The sequence below is a fragment of the Squalius cephalus genome (assembly GCF_949319135.1).
Source record: "Squalius cephalus genome assembly, chromosome: 8".
NCBI classification, from domain to species: Eukaryota; Metazoa; Chordata; class Actinopteri; order Cypriniformes; family Leuciscidae; genus Squalius; species Squalius cephalus.
In genome coordinates this window covers 15,836,955-15,854,738 of record NC_137129.1, presented here as the reverse complement: position 1 = coordinate 15,854,738, position 17,784 = coordinate 15,836,955, and the positions used below count along the sequence as shown (strand labels likewise).

At 37.7% G+C, this 17,784-nt stretch overlaps 1 protein-coding gene across 1 annotated transcript; it reads left to right on the top strand.

The window, feature by feature from the left end:
- The first annotated feature begins 1,109 nt into the window (after positions 1-1,109).
- Positions 1,110-17,671, top strand: ncaldb (neurocalcin delta b). Its single transcript, XM_079878269.1, has 4 exons — positions 1,110-1,276; positions 12,293-12,689; positions 14,156-14,261; positions 15,409-17,671. The coding sequence occupies exons 2-4, from the start codon at positions 12,312-12,314 to the stop codon at positions 15,501-15,503; spliced, it is 579 nt and encodes a 192-aa protein (XP_079734395.1). The 5' UTR covers positions 1,110-1,276; positions 12,293-12,311; the 3' UTR covers positions 15,504-17,671.
- Positions 17,672-17,784: the final 113 nt, after the last annotated feature.

Genomic DNA, 17,784 nt, shown 5'->3' with positions numbered 1-17,784 from the left:
ACCTAACCCTGGCTGTAAGCCTAAACTTGACATAAACTGTAAACTTCAAATCTAATTGGTTGATTGGGATGTTGTTCCAGGATCAACAATGACGTTGATCCAAGGACATGTTGTATTTGTTCTTGGTGAAATAAAGTTCACCCAACATTAAGACATGATCATGCAGATGAAGGTAAATACATCAGCAGCACTGGTTATAATAGTATTATGACATATTATGTTTCACGGACTGTGGATGTCTGCGTGAGATGTCATCGCCTGTATTTTGCATGTGCACCCGTGTTTTGTTGTCATGCATTCTGGGTTTGATTTGAGTGCCCGTGCAGATAGCAGCCCTGCAGATGACTGACTCAGCATGTAGCCTTAAAATGTGTTTGTTCATTAAGGCTAATGAAGGAGACTTTGACTTCCCTTTAATCTGCTTAAGTAAAGCATGGCCTCCAATGTGAGGGACGTCTGCTCTTAACGCTAACGCTCTCCACCTGTCCTGTGCATCTCAATGTGATCATAACAACAAAGTCATTGCAGAGCAAAGACTGCTTTTTTTCATGAAGAAAAAAACACACAAAACATCATATTGCAACAAGTGATGAGAAAGCTTTAAATTCTTGTGTGTGTGTTTATTGTATAGTCTACAAACGATTGTCTATGATTTTGAAATTTTCTACCACTAAATGTTACGATTAAATAGACAAAATGTATCAAATTAAAACATAAAACCAGGTAGGGTTACAAATTTAAGTTGGCTAATTTAAGTTGCCTCTCAGTATAGGGACTGGCTAGTTTGGGGGAAAATTTTGTTTTTTAGTTGCAGATAAACTTATATTTCACGGGGGGAAATATAAGAAAAAAAAACATGTTCTATAACTTTTAATAGAAAGACTGCAGAATTGAATGTATATATATATTATATAACTAAGTTTGAAAAGTAATAGCTGTTTTTTCTGACATTAAGAAATAATCAAGAAGTGACAAGGAGCAAGAGTCAATGCTGAGTTCCTGTTGCCAGGGCAACGGTGGCTCTCATAGGCTTTTCAGGCAGGTCATGTGACCAGCAGCTTTGACGTCACTGGGGGAGGCAGTTTGGTGCTCTGAACTAAGCTGCGGGTGAGTCTTGTGGAGTTTTTCGTTGGAGCTGCTGGTTGCATCAAAGCTTGTTCCTGATACCTGTAGCTGCATATCACCACTGAGGCCACACAACGCCTCTTCCCTGCAGAGATCCCCGGGTTATGGCAATCTAAAATCTCACGGCACAGCAACAGAACAACCACCTGAGGTGAGTTCTGTCCTTTTTCTCCATGCTTTGCTCTTTTTCTTGCAGGTGAAGTCTCAGTGCAGTTATATGGTGGCCATGCACTGATGCACAAGAGGACGAGAACATGAAATTGAAAAGAGACAGCTGAGATTTTTCAGTTTCCCATGAGGTTTGGATGACTGGAAGCAAACTGTTGTTTGATACAACAGTTTGAACTATTAGGATGAGGGCATCTCTATCTGGAGAATGAAGGTCACCTGATCTCTCCTTCTTCCACTGAGAAACCTGGAACTGACAACATGCTGGAAGGCGACCGACCTGAGTGAATGTCAGATCATTTGGCTTTGGATAAATCCTGGAACATAAGGCTTAGAGGAGGGAACACTGCATGAGGCTACATCTAAGCTATGCATTTTGAAGTGCCATGCAGATACTAGAGTTTTTTGAATATCCGAATATGTCTAAACAACATGCTGGGTTAAAATGTATATATACATGTATAAAGGAAAGTCTAACTGGTCACCAAGTTCTTCACAATTGTGAATAACTCTTCAGCTTTTATACGCATGTATGAATTTTAAAAAATGCAAATAGTCCATGTAATTAATACGAGCCCATAAATTGTCATTTAAAAAGTGCAAACATTTTTAAAGCATATGCAAAGGTTTTTAAGTTACAACGCAGTTATAACAGCTCACCTATTGATTCAGTCACATGTATCATGTGAAAGAGGAAATAAGCCTTTTGCTCCAAATGACTAATGACTCTCATTATTGAGTGGTTGATCACAAGTACACTGAAAAATAGAGAAATATGATATAGTTATTTGTGAAGTATTACTGAGAACTCTGGTTAAGTGACAAACATGTTCTGAGAACACTTGACAAAACATCTCAGGTTGCAGGAAGTATTTGAGACGCTCTTTTTTTCCCTTTTGTATTGTTGAGGCATGCATGTAGGTTACACAGTGACGTTAATTTTGCTTGTTTTTTATCTGACTGGCTGTTCAGAAAGCATTCTGCTCAGGCAGAGTTTTAACCCACAATCTGTCTAAAAAGACGCAAGTGGGCGCTTGGAAAAATGTGACGGTCTGTAGGGATGTGGAAACAGAGACGAGCGGCTTTGTGGGAGAGTTTAGTAAAGCCCCAGAGAGCCGAGGGGGAGAAAAATAAAGAGACAAGGAAATTTTGAAAAGGAGAGGGGAGTGTGCGTTTAAAGAGCTTCCTGTGAAGAGCTGCCGACTCAGAGATGGTATAGAAAGGGAAGAAAGGAGGAAAGAAAGCTGGCGACATCATAGGTCCAACAGGTGGAACTGAAGGTGAAGGTGAACCATTCTGGGTTCCTCAAAGAACAATTAAGTGAACTTAAGAACCATTTTCCACTTTAAAAACCTTTTGTGCAATGGAAAGGTTCCATGGATGTTCATGGAATTGGTTCATGGATGCCATTAAAGAACAGCTGTGTAACAGCAGTGTCCTGTTGTTTGACTTGCTTTAAAAGTATTTTAAACAAAACTTTGCAAATTCTAGTAGAATTATTTCAAATATTAACTGAGGTTATATTAAATGAGTGACTACATAGAATACTTGTATTGTAAAAAATAAATAAATATTGAAGTGAACAGCGAAAAGAGTCTAAAAATGCTGAAAAACAAAGGACATATTATTTGTGTGTAAGATGTGTAGTATACGCTTGAAGGCAAACATGGATAATAAAAGTTTAATCTCTAGCATATAGACTGACTGTATAGATTAACATAGGTTTGGTATCAGAGCATTATGACCAGTGCTGTTCATTAATGTCTTCTGTTTAGTTGTGCACTTCATGGCAGTGCAAATATAGACCTGGTGGCTACAGAGGCCATCTTCTCTGAGTTTCAGCTTCAGTATAATCATGGTAAAAGCATATACTGTGACTTGTCTCTCTTATAAAATGCTTCATCTCCTTAACATCTCTAAGAGCTTTTGAGTCGCAGTGGACTGTGATGCCCAGTGCAATGTGTTGCCCACGGTGTTTAGATTGACTCGTGAGGATTGTGTGTATTTTTAATGAGGCTGAGGCTAGTTATTATTGTAATGTAAGTGACAGCAGCTGAGAACAGTAATAGCACATTGTAATGAGAAGTGGTGTTGAGCCATAGTGATTTCACGCTTGAGTTCATCTACATTCAGTTTGTAAGCACTGAGGCTGTGATATAAAAGCATTTCCAGTTTGTTGACATGTCCTGTCACAATTGCTGTAATGGACCATGATTTAAAACTGCAAATGGTATGAAAAAAATGTTTCCAAAAATAGGCACTTTGCAAATATTTACGTTAAGAGCATGTGCTGGAATTGTCGAGTATGTCTCACGATGGCGGTTAGGGCCGTTCTCACAGATGGATGGAGGATTGTGTCGAGGTCAAGCAAGGATAGTTTACAAGCAGTTAAAGCTTTTAGATTGATTGTTGAACGTTTACATTTGAACTGGACAAACATGTTTAACGTCAAAAGTCTGGGTATTAATCTAAATTTGCTGTGTCTTCTGACAGGAAATATGGACCTTAACGACCTCGGCACTGGTATAAAAAAAATGTCAGCCTAGGGTGTGTGATATTTATAACTACTTTCAAGTACATTCACTGAATTTTTCTCAGGCAAGCGAGACATTTATATGGTAATTTTACTCTAGCTTTCAACTGCTTGTACTTTTATACGCAACCATTATTGGAATGGAATGGTTTATACGCAACCATTATTCCAAATGCCACACTCTTATTTCATAGTGTTTTAAAACCAATTTATGAAGGCAAAGATCTCAGCAGAGGTCACGCCTTGAGAGAGAAAGTCACCATTTTTAACCTAGCCCTGCAAATCCTTATATTATGGTCACTGACTTTCTACATCCATGCAGAATCCCAGCTTATTTTAGAAAGTTTTACTCATTGAATTCTGATGGATTTATTTTATATTGCATATTTCATATTTAATATTGGGTGATCCTGATGTTGCAGATTAATGCAGACTCAGCAGTGAAAAATGTCTTGATTTATGCATGACTCAAAATTTGATTTTGAGTTAGAAAAGCACATTGTTGTGTTTTACGCATTACCAGTGGATTCCATAACGTGCACATGCTGTGCTTTCTTTTTCACCAAGTCCTGGTATAAGATATTTAGTGGTCCTTACATAACAGACATGAGTCTATATTTATATCCTACTGCTTCAGATTAGCCCAACAGAACCTTGAGTTAATCCTTCAGGTACAAGGAGAGAGACAGAGAGAGAGAGAGAGAGAGAGGGAGAGATTTTGAAGCAGATTTGTTGGCTAGTTAGCAGAAGAAAATTTAACTATGTGTAGTTAAAGGAAAGTGTTTGATGGTTGTTATTTGCAGTCAATGCAAAGACTCCTGCTAGCGAATTTCACATTTAATATCTCCAGAAACCCAATATTAGTATTTATAGACTGCATCACTTAATAATATGGCCAGATCTTGCTAAGTAATTCAAGTGACTGTTATAAGGAATGGGTCATTGAATCTTTGACTCAACCGATTTATTCAAAAATATGGATTCATTCAGAAATGAAACCACATTCTGCAATAATCATATCTAACTTAACTTTAAAAACTAAAAACGTATTTTTATTTTTATTGCTAATTCTATTTCTTAATAAATGTGTTCTTTTATTTAACCTTTTTAACTATTCATCTTTATCATCTGTACCTAAATGTTACAGAATACTGGAACTTAAAGAAGTGAAAATGGGGATTGCCTCCATCAATGTAGCTTTGATGGGGAGCTGTAACAGACCCAACGAGGTCATGATTCAAGGAGGAAGGAACATAGAGGAGTATGTGGAGGAGCCACCTCGCTATCTGCAACAACATCACTCTCATGGAAGGGTTTTGGATCAGACTCGATGACAAGATCCGGCTGGTGATGCCACGAGGAAACTCCTGCTGGGCGCTTCGCCCTGTGGGTCGACGGATCTTCTTTTGATGTAGGCGAAGAGAAAGAGGACTCCGTGGCCAGCGTCCAGCCACACTTTAGTCCGTCCCGGATGCAAAGCCTGAGGTCCTGGCTGACCAGGTGTGTGAGCCTGCCACAACATGGAATATTGGTGGTGATGGATGAGGAAGAAGGCCTGGTCGACTGGGAGACTGAGGTAGTGTTTCCCACCCACAAAACTTCTCTGTCACTAGTCCTTTCCTACACTAATGTGTCTTCATCGCCGCTGGTCCTGTCCAGTCCAAGTTCTTCGTCTCCACCAATCTCAGTCGTCATCGTGTTCTTTGTCACCACCATCCCTGTCCATCACGGAGCCTTCATCCACACCCAATCTTCTCCTACAAGCTCCACCGAAGCCAGCAATTCCCTTGGCTCCACTGGCTCCCTTCAGCCCCTCAGCTCCACCATCAGCCCAGCCATGCACCCCTGATCTGCCTTGTGGCTTCCGGTCCTCATCTCTGCCCTGGCATGAGGAGTCCTGGGCTCTGTCTCATCCCTCTGAGCCCTCAGTTCCGGGCTCCCTTGTCCCACTTGCTCCGACCTGGTCAGTCGTTGCTCCACCATCGCCACAGACTTCCAGGCTGTCTGCCACAAGCCTCCGGCAACCTGGCTCCACTTCAGCCGCTCGTCACCGGGACTCCGCCTTGGCCTCCCAGTCTCACCGGGTCTCTTGGTCCCACGGACTCAGCCTGGGCCTCTATATCCTACCACTAACTACAACCTTGGCTCCTCCCTCCATCACTGCCGTCGTGGATTGCCTCATGGCCATCTCGTTCTGAGGCCGTCCATTCCTCCCTGGATCCTACCACCATCCACTCCTCCATGGGCCCTTCCACCGTCATCTCTTCCATGGCTCCTCCCACCATCAACTCCTCCATGGCTTCTCTCTTTCTCTGCTCCACCCTGGTTCCTCCGATCTTCTCCCCTATTTGTTACCAGCACCTTGCTGGTCCCTCGTCCACCTCCAGAACCTCCACCCTTATTCCCTTGATCTATCCATGCGTTCTGTCACACGTTCTTGATCTGGCGTTCTGTCACAATCTGTGTGTTTAGTTTCATTTTCATGGACATTTTATATGCCTCAGTTACCTGTTTCCTGTGTTTCCTTTTTTCCTAGTTTCCCGCCAGTAATTAGTTGTCATGGACACTCATTCAATAATCATACCTGTTCATTATTTTTTTCATCACTGTGTATTTAAGTTCCTCTTTTTGCTCTATTTAGCGGTCCGTTATTGTTGTGTTCTACATGCTGTCACATTGCCTTTCTTCATGTGGATTACTTGTTTGTTTTATTGAACCTTTTGGACTTTTCATCATCATCTTCTGGACCAAAAACTTTACAATTAACAGCAAACATTATTTAATTTTTATTATATTGAATGAATCAAACACTGCATTAGCATTTGACATGTTTTTCAGTAAAAATGCATACACCATTTAAAAAAAGATTAAAAAGATATTTTGAGCTGATAGGCTGACATGTAAAGACCAAATTTCCAAATGTATTCTGAAGTTTACATTTTGAAATCTGTAATACATATCCTAACATGAGGAAACACAGGTGAAACCTGGGCTAAATGGTTATAAATGAGACAAACTGAAACTGATGTGGCATGAATTTGGTGATAAAATGGCACAGATGTAAAGTGCAGATTGAGGTAAACAGTTGCCAGCAGTGAGCCACAGAAACCAACAGTCTTGTGAGGGTTTGGCATAAAATGAATAGCTATATGTGAGTGAGATACATGAGATCTGTGAATAAAAAATTAATTGATCCAGATACATTTTCATATTGAGCACGCTGGCTATCATTATGTTAATGCTCACTTGATTTTTCCCCATGATTTTAATTTGAGCATACACTGAACCTAGCCATGTAAATGCAGCACTGTAGATGACTGCTGATATGTGAAGGAAATTTCCACATTGACTTATGTCACTAGATGTACCCATGATAACTCATAAACAGAAATGCTGTACTTTCTTGCACAGTTAACACAGTGGTGTATTTTGGTGAGCATGGGAAAGAACAAGGAAACTATGAGAGCATTTGATGAATTCATTTCAATAGAACCCTCACAAAGATGAATACAGCATGACATTTTCCACAGTCAGACTTCAGTTTCGGAGCTTGTGGTTTTATTCGGTCTCTGTGGTTTTGAGGGGTGGAGGGGAAATAGCAACTTTTCTATCAAACAACACACACCTTCCTGTGTCTTGTTCTGTCATTGAATGCCCACTGTTGAGAGAATGTTAATTTCTATCTCTTTGATGGCTCATGCTTTTGTAAGGCTGTCAACACAAGTCAGATGTCACAAATCAGTTTGGTTTGAACGTCAAACTGGATGTTCTACGTGTTCTCTGGTGATCAAAGATGAGAAGGAAAATAGTTGAATTAAATGTTTGGCTCTGAGTTCATTCATATATTCATTCTTTCTTTCTTTCTGTCTTTCTTTCTTTCTTTCTTTCTTTCTTTCTTTCTTTCATTCATTTATTTATTTATTTATTTATTTATTCACACACACACACACACACACACACACACACCACTGTCCTTTGAATGAATGACTGACTGAATGAATGAAAGAATGAATGAATGAATCAGTACTTTTGTCTAGTAAAATATCTAAATATCTTTAAAAGTATTTATTTAAAACTAGGATACTATGTTCTGTAAAATGTGAAAAGCTTTGAACAAAATATATATGTAAAAAGGATACTATATTATAGGGTAGGCCTATATATACATGAAATAAGTTTTTATCCCAATGGCAAACACTGTTATTTTAGTATTATTTCAGTTTGAGTCATTTTGTTTTTGTCATTTTCATTTGTTTTTTATATTTCTACTTTAGTTTTTTTATTTCCGTTTAAGTTAGTTATTTTAGTACTTAAATTTAAATTTATTTCAGTTAGATGCCAATGCAACATTTCTTTATGTTTTTTATCTAATATTAATATTCTATTTAATTTGATTAACAACAATGATTTTTAAGTTTTAGTTTTAGTACAAAATATTTATATATAGGCTATATGTATGTATGTATGTATGTATATAAACTGCATATATTTAGTTTGGTGGGTGTGACATGTTCTTGAGTAACTAGTCACCTGTCCTCAGGTCATTGAAGGGACATCTGTGCCTTGTGTCCACCTGTAGCACCACATGGCCAAGCTGTCTGTGGGCCTGCGTTGTGTAAGCGTGACGTCACCGAAGTGCTATTGGAGGCTCTAAGAGTCTTAGGGTTAATTTGAGACAGAGATCTTTGAGCTGTTGGCCAAGAACATCAGTGATCCCACGAGCCATTCGGGCTAAGCTCAGGTTCTCAAGAACATGGCTTGTCCTGAAGAGGGATAAGAGGTGATGTCATCAATGATCGAAAAGGCCAAGAGATACCAGACAATAATAGACATGCTATTCTATCTATGTTTCAGAGAATCTAGTTTAGTTACATTCTATTGTTTTATTTATCCATAAATACCATTGTTGAATACTGGCACATTTTTGATACAAAGCCAAATGTTGTGTTTCACTAACAGTAAGATTAGACGGTCTGTTACCATGACAACAGGTGGAATGTAATATAAATGCCGCATATCCATTAAGCAATTACACTTTGATTGATCACAATGCTTTTATCCATCTGCTCCATCCACAGAAGCGGCATGAAAGTCTGTTGTGGACAAATGGGTCTGTTGTGCTTTGTGTGCTCAGACTGGATGGGTGGAGGTAGTATGTATGTGTGTGTGGTTGAAGGCTCTGGTTTGTAGAGAGAGGTGAGGATGGAGTGTTCAGTTTGGTCAGGCCTTTGAAGATCATGGGAGAATACAGAAATTGTTCAGAAAACAGTTCTAGATGTTCGTAAATGGTCTAATGGTACAATCATGTGTAAGCAGACAAAAAAAATTGATGGTAAACACATAAGTCAAAGTCAAAAACTTTGACAACGCAATACTATTTTCCTCTAGGTTTCCATGGGCACATAATTCAAAGTTAAAATAAAATTAAAATAACCTTTTAAAAGTTTGGGGACAGTAAGATTTTTTTTATGCTCACTAAGGCTGCATTTGATCAAAAATGCTGTTAAAAAAAAACAAAAAAAAACAGTGATACTGTAAAATATTATTACAATTTAAAATATAGGCTAACTGTTTTCTATTTTAATATGTTAAAATTTAATTTATTCCTGTGATGGCAAAGCTGAATTTTCAGCATAATTTCTCCAGTCTTCAGTGCCAAGTGATCCTTCAGAAATCATTTTCATATGTGGATTTGCTGCTCAAGAAACAGTTTTTATTATTGTCAATGTTGAAAACAGTTGTGCTGCTTCATATTTTTGTAGAAACTGTGATATTATTTTTTTTTATCCAGGATTCTTTGATGAATAGAAAGTTCAAAAGACCAGCATTTCTTTGAAATATAAATCTTTTGTAACATTATGAATGTATTTACTGTCACTTTTGATCAATTCAGTATTTCTTTCCTGAACAGAAGCATTAATTTCTTCAAAAACAAAAATCTTACTTACACCACACATTTGAACAGAAGTGAATTATAAGGGGCCAAGGAAAATGATTTTATGAATATTATGCTAATATCATTATTTTTTTCACAGAAATGACCAAAACTGAAAAGAAAACTTTTTGACTGGTATGATTAATATCTTTAAAACTATTTCTTGACATTCATTTGACTAATTCATTTCAACTTCAAAGATATTTCACCATTTATGACTAACAGTTTCCCACAAGCACATACTGTAAGCGAGAGAGAAACAGATGTGGGACAGATAAATGTGCACTAAAGGTCAAAGAGTACATTTTTATATTTTTCATTATTTTTTCTATCACTTTTTTCATATTTTGTTAAATAAAAGATAAATAAACACTATACATAGTGTCGGGCAGGACGGTCACATGCGCTACGTGAGGAGCAGTGAAAGGCAAACTGATGGACTGCTTCCTGTTTACAAGAGGAGTTTCATTTTCTCAATCTTATAATCTCCCTAGTGTTATTTTTTGTCCCCATCACTCTCCATCCACTCTCATCTCAGTGGACGTGGATGAGAATAAAGAGTCGTTGTACATGCCATTTGTGTGCCTGACGTAAATATTATGCATATATAAAAATGACTTTTATTGTGATTACTTAATGCATTGTTAATAGACATTATTTTAATGTTTTTTTTTTCCTTACATCATTAGGATTAGGATGTTTGCAGCTTCTCCTTGCTGTATTAAAATGAACCAGGAAAAAGCAGTGATTTCATAGAATTACCCTGATATGTGCTCTCGAGATCATATGTATGTAAGATGGCAGGCACGTGGGTTTTTATAAGAGATTTGCATCAGGAAATGATTTTGGTGCAGCTGCACACACACATAGACACACACTGCAGAAGGTGAAAGCATGCACTGCGGTCTACCAGTGGAAAGTTCAGTTGACAGATGGGAAAAGGAAGAGAAATTTTCGATATGTGGCAGATATGTGTGCTTTGCATACATACTAGTACAATTACAACAAGGGGCTCGTACCGTCAGGGTTTAGGCAATGCAACATTGCTGTTTTCTGCTGTGTATGTTTATTGCAGAGCTCATGAGACTAAAACTGAGAATCTTATTTCTTTTTTGTCTCTAAAAAAGGAGAAATAGACACTTGAAAATTGTTGCGCTATAATGTATGCGAATAGAAGGTCAAATCAGTGATCTGGAAAAAAAGATGAAAATCTGAGATACTGCTGATGTAAGAAAAAATGGTTTAGGTAAGCCTTTCTCTGCAAGCATGTCAAAAATTAAGCCGATCAGATTTCGCTCCCCTTCTGACGTAGGAAGGGGATATTATTATAATATTACTGCCCCTTAATCTGCACGTTTCCACCCAAGGCGCCGCCATTTTGTTTTTCGCAAGCGACAACAGTATAATCAGTTTTAAGGCAATGGCAAAAGTTCAAGCAAAGCATGCAGACTGTTCTGTCGTTGGCTGCACAAACGAGCACAGAACACTATTTGACCAAAAATGCCACAGCTGTCTTATAAAGACCTCAGGGAACTGTCAACTTGTGTAAAAGTTAAACATGCAAGTCGATGAGATGTGCAAAACAAATGCCTTTTTACAAATGGCAAGAAATCTCCACAACAACTAGCCTACATAACTGTATCCACTAACCATTCAGAAAAGTCCAGGTGCTGTCTAAAGGATGCAATTTCTTCCTGAATCTTCTCTTTGTATGGCTGCACTACACTGGTTATTTCTGAAATTTTGGATGAGTGAGATTATTATTCGCGTGTTTTGTTGTTGTATCCGAAGCTCGTGTAAAGGATCGGCCGTCTTCTGAACAGAGGCGGGGAGCAGCAGCTCATTTGCATTTAAAGGGACACACACAAAAATGGCGCGTTTTTTCTCACACCCAAAAAGTGCCCATTTTAACATGGTATAAAAAATGATCTGTGGGGTAATATTTTTTTAGCTGAAATTTCAGAGACACATTCTGGGGACACCATAGATTTATATTATATCTTGTGAAAAGGGGCATGATATGTCACCTTTAAGATAAGACAAAACAATTATTAAAGGGTTAGTTCACCCAAAAATGTAAATTCTGTCAGTAATTACTCACCCTCATGTTGTCCAACCCCGTAAGACTTTCGTTCATCTTCGGAACACAAATTAAGATATTTTGATCTGAAGATAAATCTGAGAGCTGGCTCACTCCTTCATAGGCTGCTAGGTAATCGATATCTGCCATCCCAGAAAAGTTAGTAAAGACATTGGTAAAATAGTCCAAGTGACTACAGTGGCTCAACCTTAAGTTTATCAAGCGACAAGAATACTTTTTGTGCGCAAACCCCCCAAAATAACTATTTTTTAACTATATAAATAAAACTATTCATTTTCTTCTGTGTGGGCCTCTGAGTGAGTTCACGTAGTGTAACAGTGCAGTGCTTCTGGGTTGTACGTCAGAATGTAGGCTGAGATAAGCGTATTTACTTTAGAGTAACTTACTGTTAGACATTTAAAAAACAGTTATTCTCTTTTTTCTCTTCTAGTTGAAACCAGACTATCAACATGGGAAAGCAGAACAGCAAACTCCGTCCCGAGGTGATACAGGACCTGCTGGATAACACAGACTTCACCGAGCATGAGATCCAGGAGTGGTACAAGGGCTTCCTGCGGGACTGCCCCAGTGGTGCGCTCAGCATGGAAGAATTTAAGAAGATCTACGGCAACTTTTTCCCCTACGGAGACGCGTCAAAGTTTGCGGAGCACGTCTTCAGAACCTTCGACGCCAACGGAGATGGAACAATAGATTTCAGAGAGTTTATCATTGCCCTGAGCGTCACGTCACGCGGCCGTTTGGATCAGAAGCTAAAGTGGGCCTTCAGTATGTACGATCTGGATGGCAATGGATACATAAGCAAGGCGGAAATGCTCGAGATTGTACAGGTGTGTGAGTTTATGAGTGTGATTCTATCACTCTCAGTTGAAACATAACAGACGTCTCCTGACAAAGTGAGAAAACCCATTTCCTCCATGTTTAGGTACTTTCTTGCTAAAAAGAAAAGAAAAACTAGCTAAAACCAGCATATGGTTGGCTAGTCTTCCAGCTGTTCAGCTGGTTGAGCAGGCTCATTTAATAGGGGTTTTGGCGACTTAAGATGGTCAGGCTGGTTTTAGCTGGGAGGAGACCAGCTTGACCAGTTTAAACCAGCTAAGACCAGCCAACCAGCTTGAGCTGGTTTTAGCTGTTTTTTGTTTTGTTTTGTTTTTTTCAGCGGGGAAACAAAAAATAAAAAACATTAATTTTTAAGTTTAGGCTATCATTTGTGGAGATATGAGTGACTGTCAGTATATAAAGTGAAACCGAAATGATTAGTAGTGGCCATTTAGAGTGTTTGTTTGAGTTTTTGTCCAAACTATAGACCCAAGGCAAGTTGATTGTCACTCCACTTACAATAAAATCTGATTGGTTTAAAATTCAACTCTCTGATTGAATCAAAATTTTAGACTGAAAACTAACACTTTATGCCTGGTTAGGGCACATTTCAGAGACTGTAGTGTGTCTTTTGAACATAAATGTAGATTGTGCTAGTTTCAATTAATAAGCTGTCAATTTAGCCTCTGTTTTATCACAAACTTATTAAAGTAGTGCCTATATTATGAGAAGCTTCATTATCAATCAACCATTGTGTACAAAAACACGTTTCTTTTGGTTTTTAATACTTACAGAAGATATATTTTCTAACCTTATTGTGTATATTAATTTATATTTCAGCTATTCCCATTCAGTGAATAAACATAGCAAATGGATTTGGCTTGTGCCTTATTACCTTGTTTTTTATATCACAAAAAGTAGGTTACTTCATATAGCAATATTCATTTGTGCATGATGTTTTGCTCAGATAGGGAGAGTTGAGTGCAGCAGGCAATTATTTTTGCCCGTATTTAGGTAAATTTCACGGCGTTGTAGCAGTTGGTGAGATGTGTCAACTTCCTAAGTGCACTCCCTGAATCCGACAGCTGAGTGCACACAAATGGCTGTAATTTCCTTTTCAATTCATTCAGTTACCTGAGAAAAACAGTTGCTATGGTTACTTTGAAATAGTTATGAAGTGATGGCTCCAGTTCCAAATCATACCCAGAGTTCTCTAATTTTCTCTAATAAGATTTACAAAAGGCAGCTTTTAGTGCCTGCTTCGCCTGTAACAGCATCATAGGTGCACTCCTAAACCAAAAGCTAGCAAATCCTAACGCAGCATTGCATGTATCTTTCCCAGATAAGACAATCCCATTATGCATTGCATTGCAATCCCATAATGCATCACAATGCATTGCAACGGGTTCAGCATCTTAATATAGATATGCTTGTTAGAGTGCTTAGCTAACTGAAATCCTTTGTGTGTCTTCTTCAGGCCATCTATAGGATGGTATCTGCAGTGATGAAGATGCCAGAGGACGAGTCCACGCCTGAGAAACGCACAGAGAAGATCTTCCGCCAGATGGACACAAATCGTGATGGTGAGCTTTCTGTCCCCTTGTAAACCAATCATATTAATGAAATAAAAGGCAACATACTGTAATTGTACTTTCATGACTGTTTCTTAACACACTGAAGTACACTTTGAATTAAAAAGTGCACTTAGTAATAATGGCAGATTAAAATTTTACTTTAAAGTAGATTTTCATTGAAGATGGATTTCATTCACATAAAGTACAAATCATTGTTTTAATAATATTTTGTCGATTTAACAAAGTGCACTTGTTTTGATGTGACTAAGATGTTTTACTGCACATGTAAAGTACTTAATTTTAACTATATTGTTCAATATAACATTTAAAGTTAACATATTCTGAAAAAATATACTGCATGTGTGTGTGTGTGTGTGTGTGTGTGTGTGTGTGTGTGTGTGTGGAGAGAGAGAGAGACAGATAGACAGATAGAAAAAATAATGTTGGTTTTAAACTTAAAAAAGTAAGTTGGTTGCCTTGACATTTTGAGTTCATTGAAATTAAAACTTTGAGTTAATACGATGATGGAGATTGGTTTAATAAATAGAAACTCAAAATATTATGTTATATTATGTTACCACATTAATTATCTGAATTATCACCAGAGAAACGAGGGTGCCGCCATCTTTAGAATATTGTCTTTTAACTTCCGTTTTTGCGGTCGCTCTGTATATTTCTATGGCATTGCTGTCCAGGAGTAATTAGCTTTTGAAGTGGATTTACTTAATGTGAAGTTAACGAAAGTTATCATGAGGACTGTAATGTTTAAAGCAGATGTCTTAACAAATGTCAGTCGCCCGGGAATATTTTAAAACGAGCCGTTCATTAATAAACACGCAAAATCACTGTGATAATACAGACCGGAAGTCATAAGACAACGAGCGCAGCGCTGAAAAGGGGCGGGGCTACATAAGGTCTAGTATAGTCATAAATTCTTGTCAGTACATTTGACATTACACTAACCATATCTCAAAGTAATTATGAAAACATCACATTTAAAGAGGTACTTAAGTCTGGTATTTTTGAGATTCAGATCTTGCGCAAAAAAATAAATAGCTTTGTCTAAATACATAAGTGCTTTCGAATGGCTAAATTAATCATGCTAACCAGGCAAACACTGGTTATTTTTAACCTCTGACCCTTTGTCCTCCCTCAGGTAAGCTGTCACTCGAAGAGTTTGTAGAGGGAGCAAAGAGCGACCCATCCATCGTGCGACTGTTGCAGTGCGATCCCAGCAGTGCCGGCCAGTGAATCAATAGCGTCTCGCTACTGTCATGACCTCTCTTACACAAGTCTTTTTGTTCGGTCAGAGCCTGGACTCCAAAACTACACCCCTATCTGAGTGTCTGTGGGTTTCCCACTGAACACCAAGCATGGAAACATGCAACTATTTTCTTCCCCACAGACACACATCAGGTAACGTTCAGAAACTCATATACAGAGGCCATGCGCACTAAGAAGCTGGTGTACATGTGTCTCTCTGTGAATTCCTCACATAAGGCTTTTTAGGCAGTGATGCAAGTGACATTGCATCCTGTTGTAAAATTTTGGTACTGAAATAAACCCCCTCAAAAAGAGCTTTAAAAATTAACAGAGGTTTGAGAGGGAGCTGAAGCAACATTTTCTAAGCATGGGATAATATGACACTTCGTCAAAAATCCCAGATTGCATATGCTTTCTAAACACCAAACTATAGTTTTTTTAAGAATTATTTTTAAGAATTTACTCAATTAAATCATTTCACACACACAATAACTATTGTCATTCATAGTGTTCCTAGTACTTCAATTCCATTCAGCACACACTGTACATCTATTTAAGAGAGGCGCTTGGGCGACACAGAGTTTTTTTACTTGAAGTTTTTTTTTTTTTCAACATTATGATGACAGAGCCTGTGATAGAAATTCTTAAAGGAATGGTTGGGATGATGGTCATGATGGTGCTCCTTTTATGAGCACCAGTATAATGTATAAAAATAAAAATAAAAAGTAATAATTATTACAAATATTTTTTAAACATTAATACTTGATGCATAGGACTGACAATAATAGTTGGAAAAATTCATTTTACAAAGTAATATTTTCATAGGGACAACAATAATACTGATTTTGCTGCTTCAAAAGAGGAAACATGAAAAAGTATTAGAAAAAAGAAATTGTAGATATACAGTAATGTATGGTTTAACTTGGTGGGTGATAAAAATGTATCACACCACGGAAAATGCTTTTCATTCTGAAACTGCTATTATTGAAATATGACATTTTCTTCTGTTTCAAATAATCATTTGTACAGTAAAAGCATATCTATGTATGACTGTGACAATGAGCAGTAAAGACCACACATTACTATGCACATACACAGCAGACCATGAACCCCTGCAGCATTTATAGCCAGCCAACAGATTCACGTCAGATTTCTAGCACACTTTCTGCTCTATCCAGACCATGATTCAGTCAATGTTCTGCCCACACCATCAACAAAATACTACATGTTAGCATTAGCAACATGCTAACGCCAATTCAAATTTGACTGAATCTTGGCCATAGTATTTTATTTTTATATCCTGGGTAAAATAACAGCTCAAATAATTTTGCACATAATACATGTGGGTCAAACTGAATGTATTCTCTGCATTTTCATTCTGTACATTTTAAGATGAATATGCGTGTATGTGGTATGTATGTATGTATGTGGTGCTTTTTGAGTACTCGTGTGTTTATCCAGTGTTTGTCTATGCATACATTTCGGTCAGGACTTGCGAGCATTCTGTCGGTGACATGACTATGGAGAGACAATTGAAGCGTATTGGACAGAATATTAATGTGTATGAATATGTCTGCACATCCTCAGGGTTAGAAGTGACTGTGTTTTAAAATGCAAGGGACTGTGTAAATGGATATGCTTTTTGTGTGATGCAAATCTACCGTCCATTTATAAATACACAAACACTCGCTCACAAGCAAACCACATCTTATTTGAGGCCATGTGTATGATGGATAGCCATCAGAAACTCTCTGTGGTTTCCACTGAATTTGCTGTGAAGTCAAGGTTGTAATGATCAAACGTTCTTCAGCCACATGCTGATCAGAACGATTCGTGAAGGAGCTTGAATTTAAAATTAATAACAAAAGGAAAAAAATGTTGTTGTTTTTTCATGTTTGTAGATTCTCCTTCATTAAAAAAAAATTATTTAGCATCTGGCATTCTAAACCGCACAAGACAGCAACATGTGGTCAAGTGCCAAACACAGATAAATATATATATGGCAAAACAAACAGTGTTCTATCACTTTATGCTGTACAACTGTTATCTGTCAAACTAAATGTTTGTCATTATCATTTTGTAGATTTTATATGGTAACCTGTACATTGTGTGAGTGTAGATATTATAAACACAGGCGTCTGTTTTGGTTATATCATAAATAAAAATATTAAAGAAAGAAAATGTTTCGGTGTCTTGCATGAACATCACTTTTAAACCCTAGTTTAACAAACTTCTAGTGTGAAATTCTCATTAACATAGGGTTAAAAGT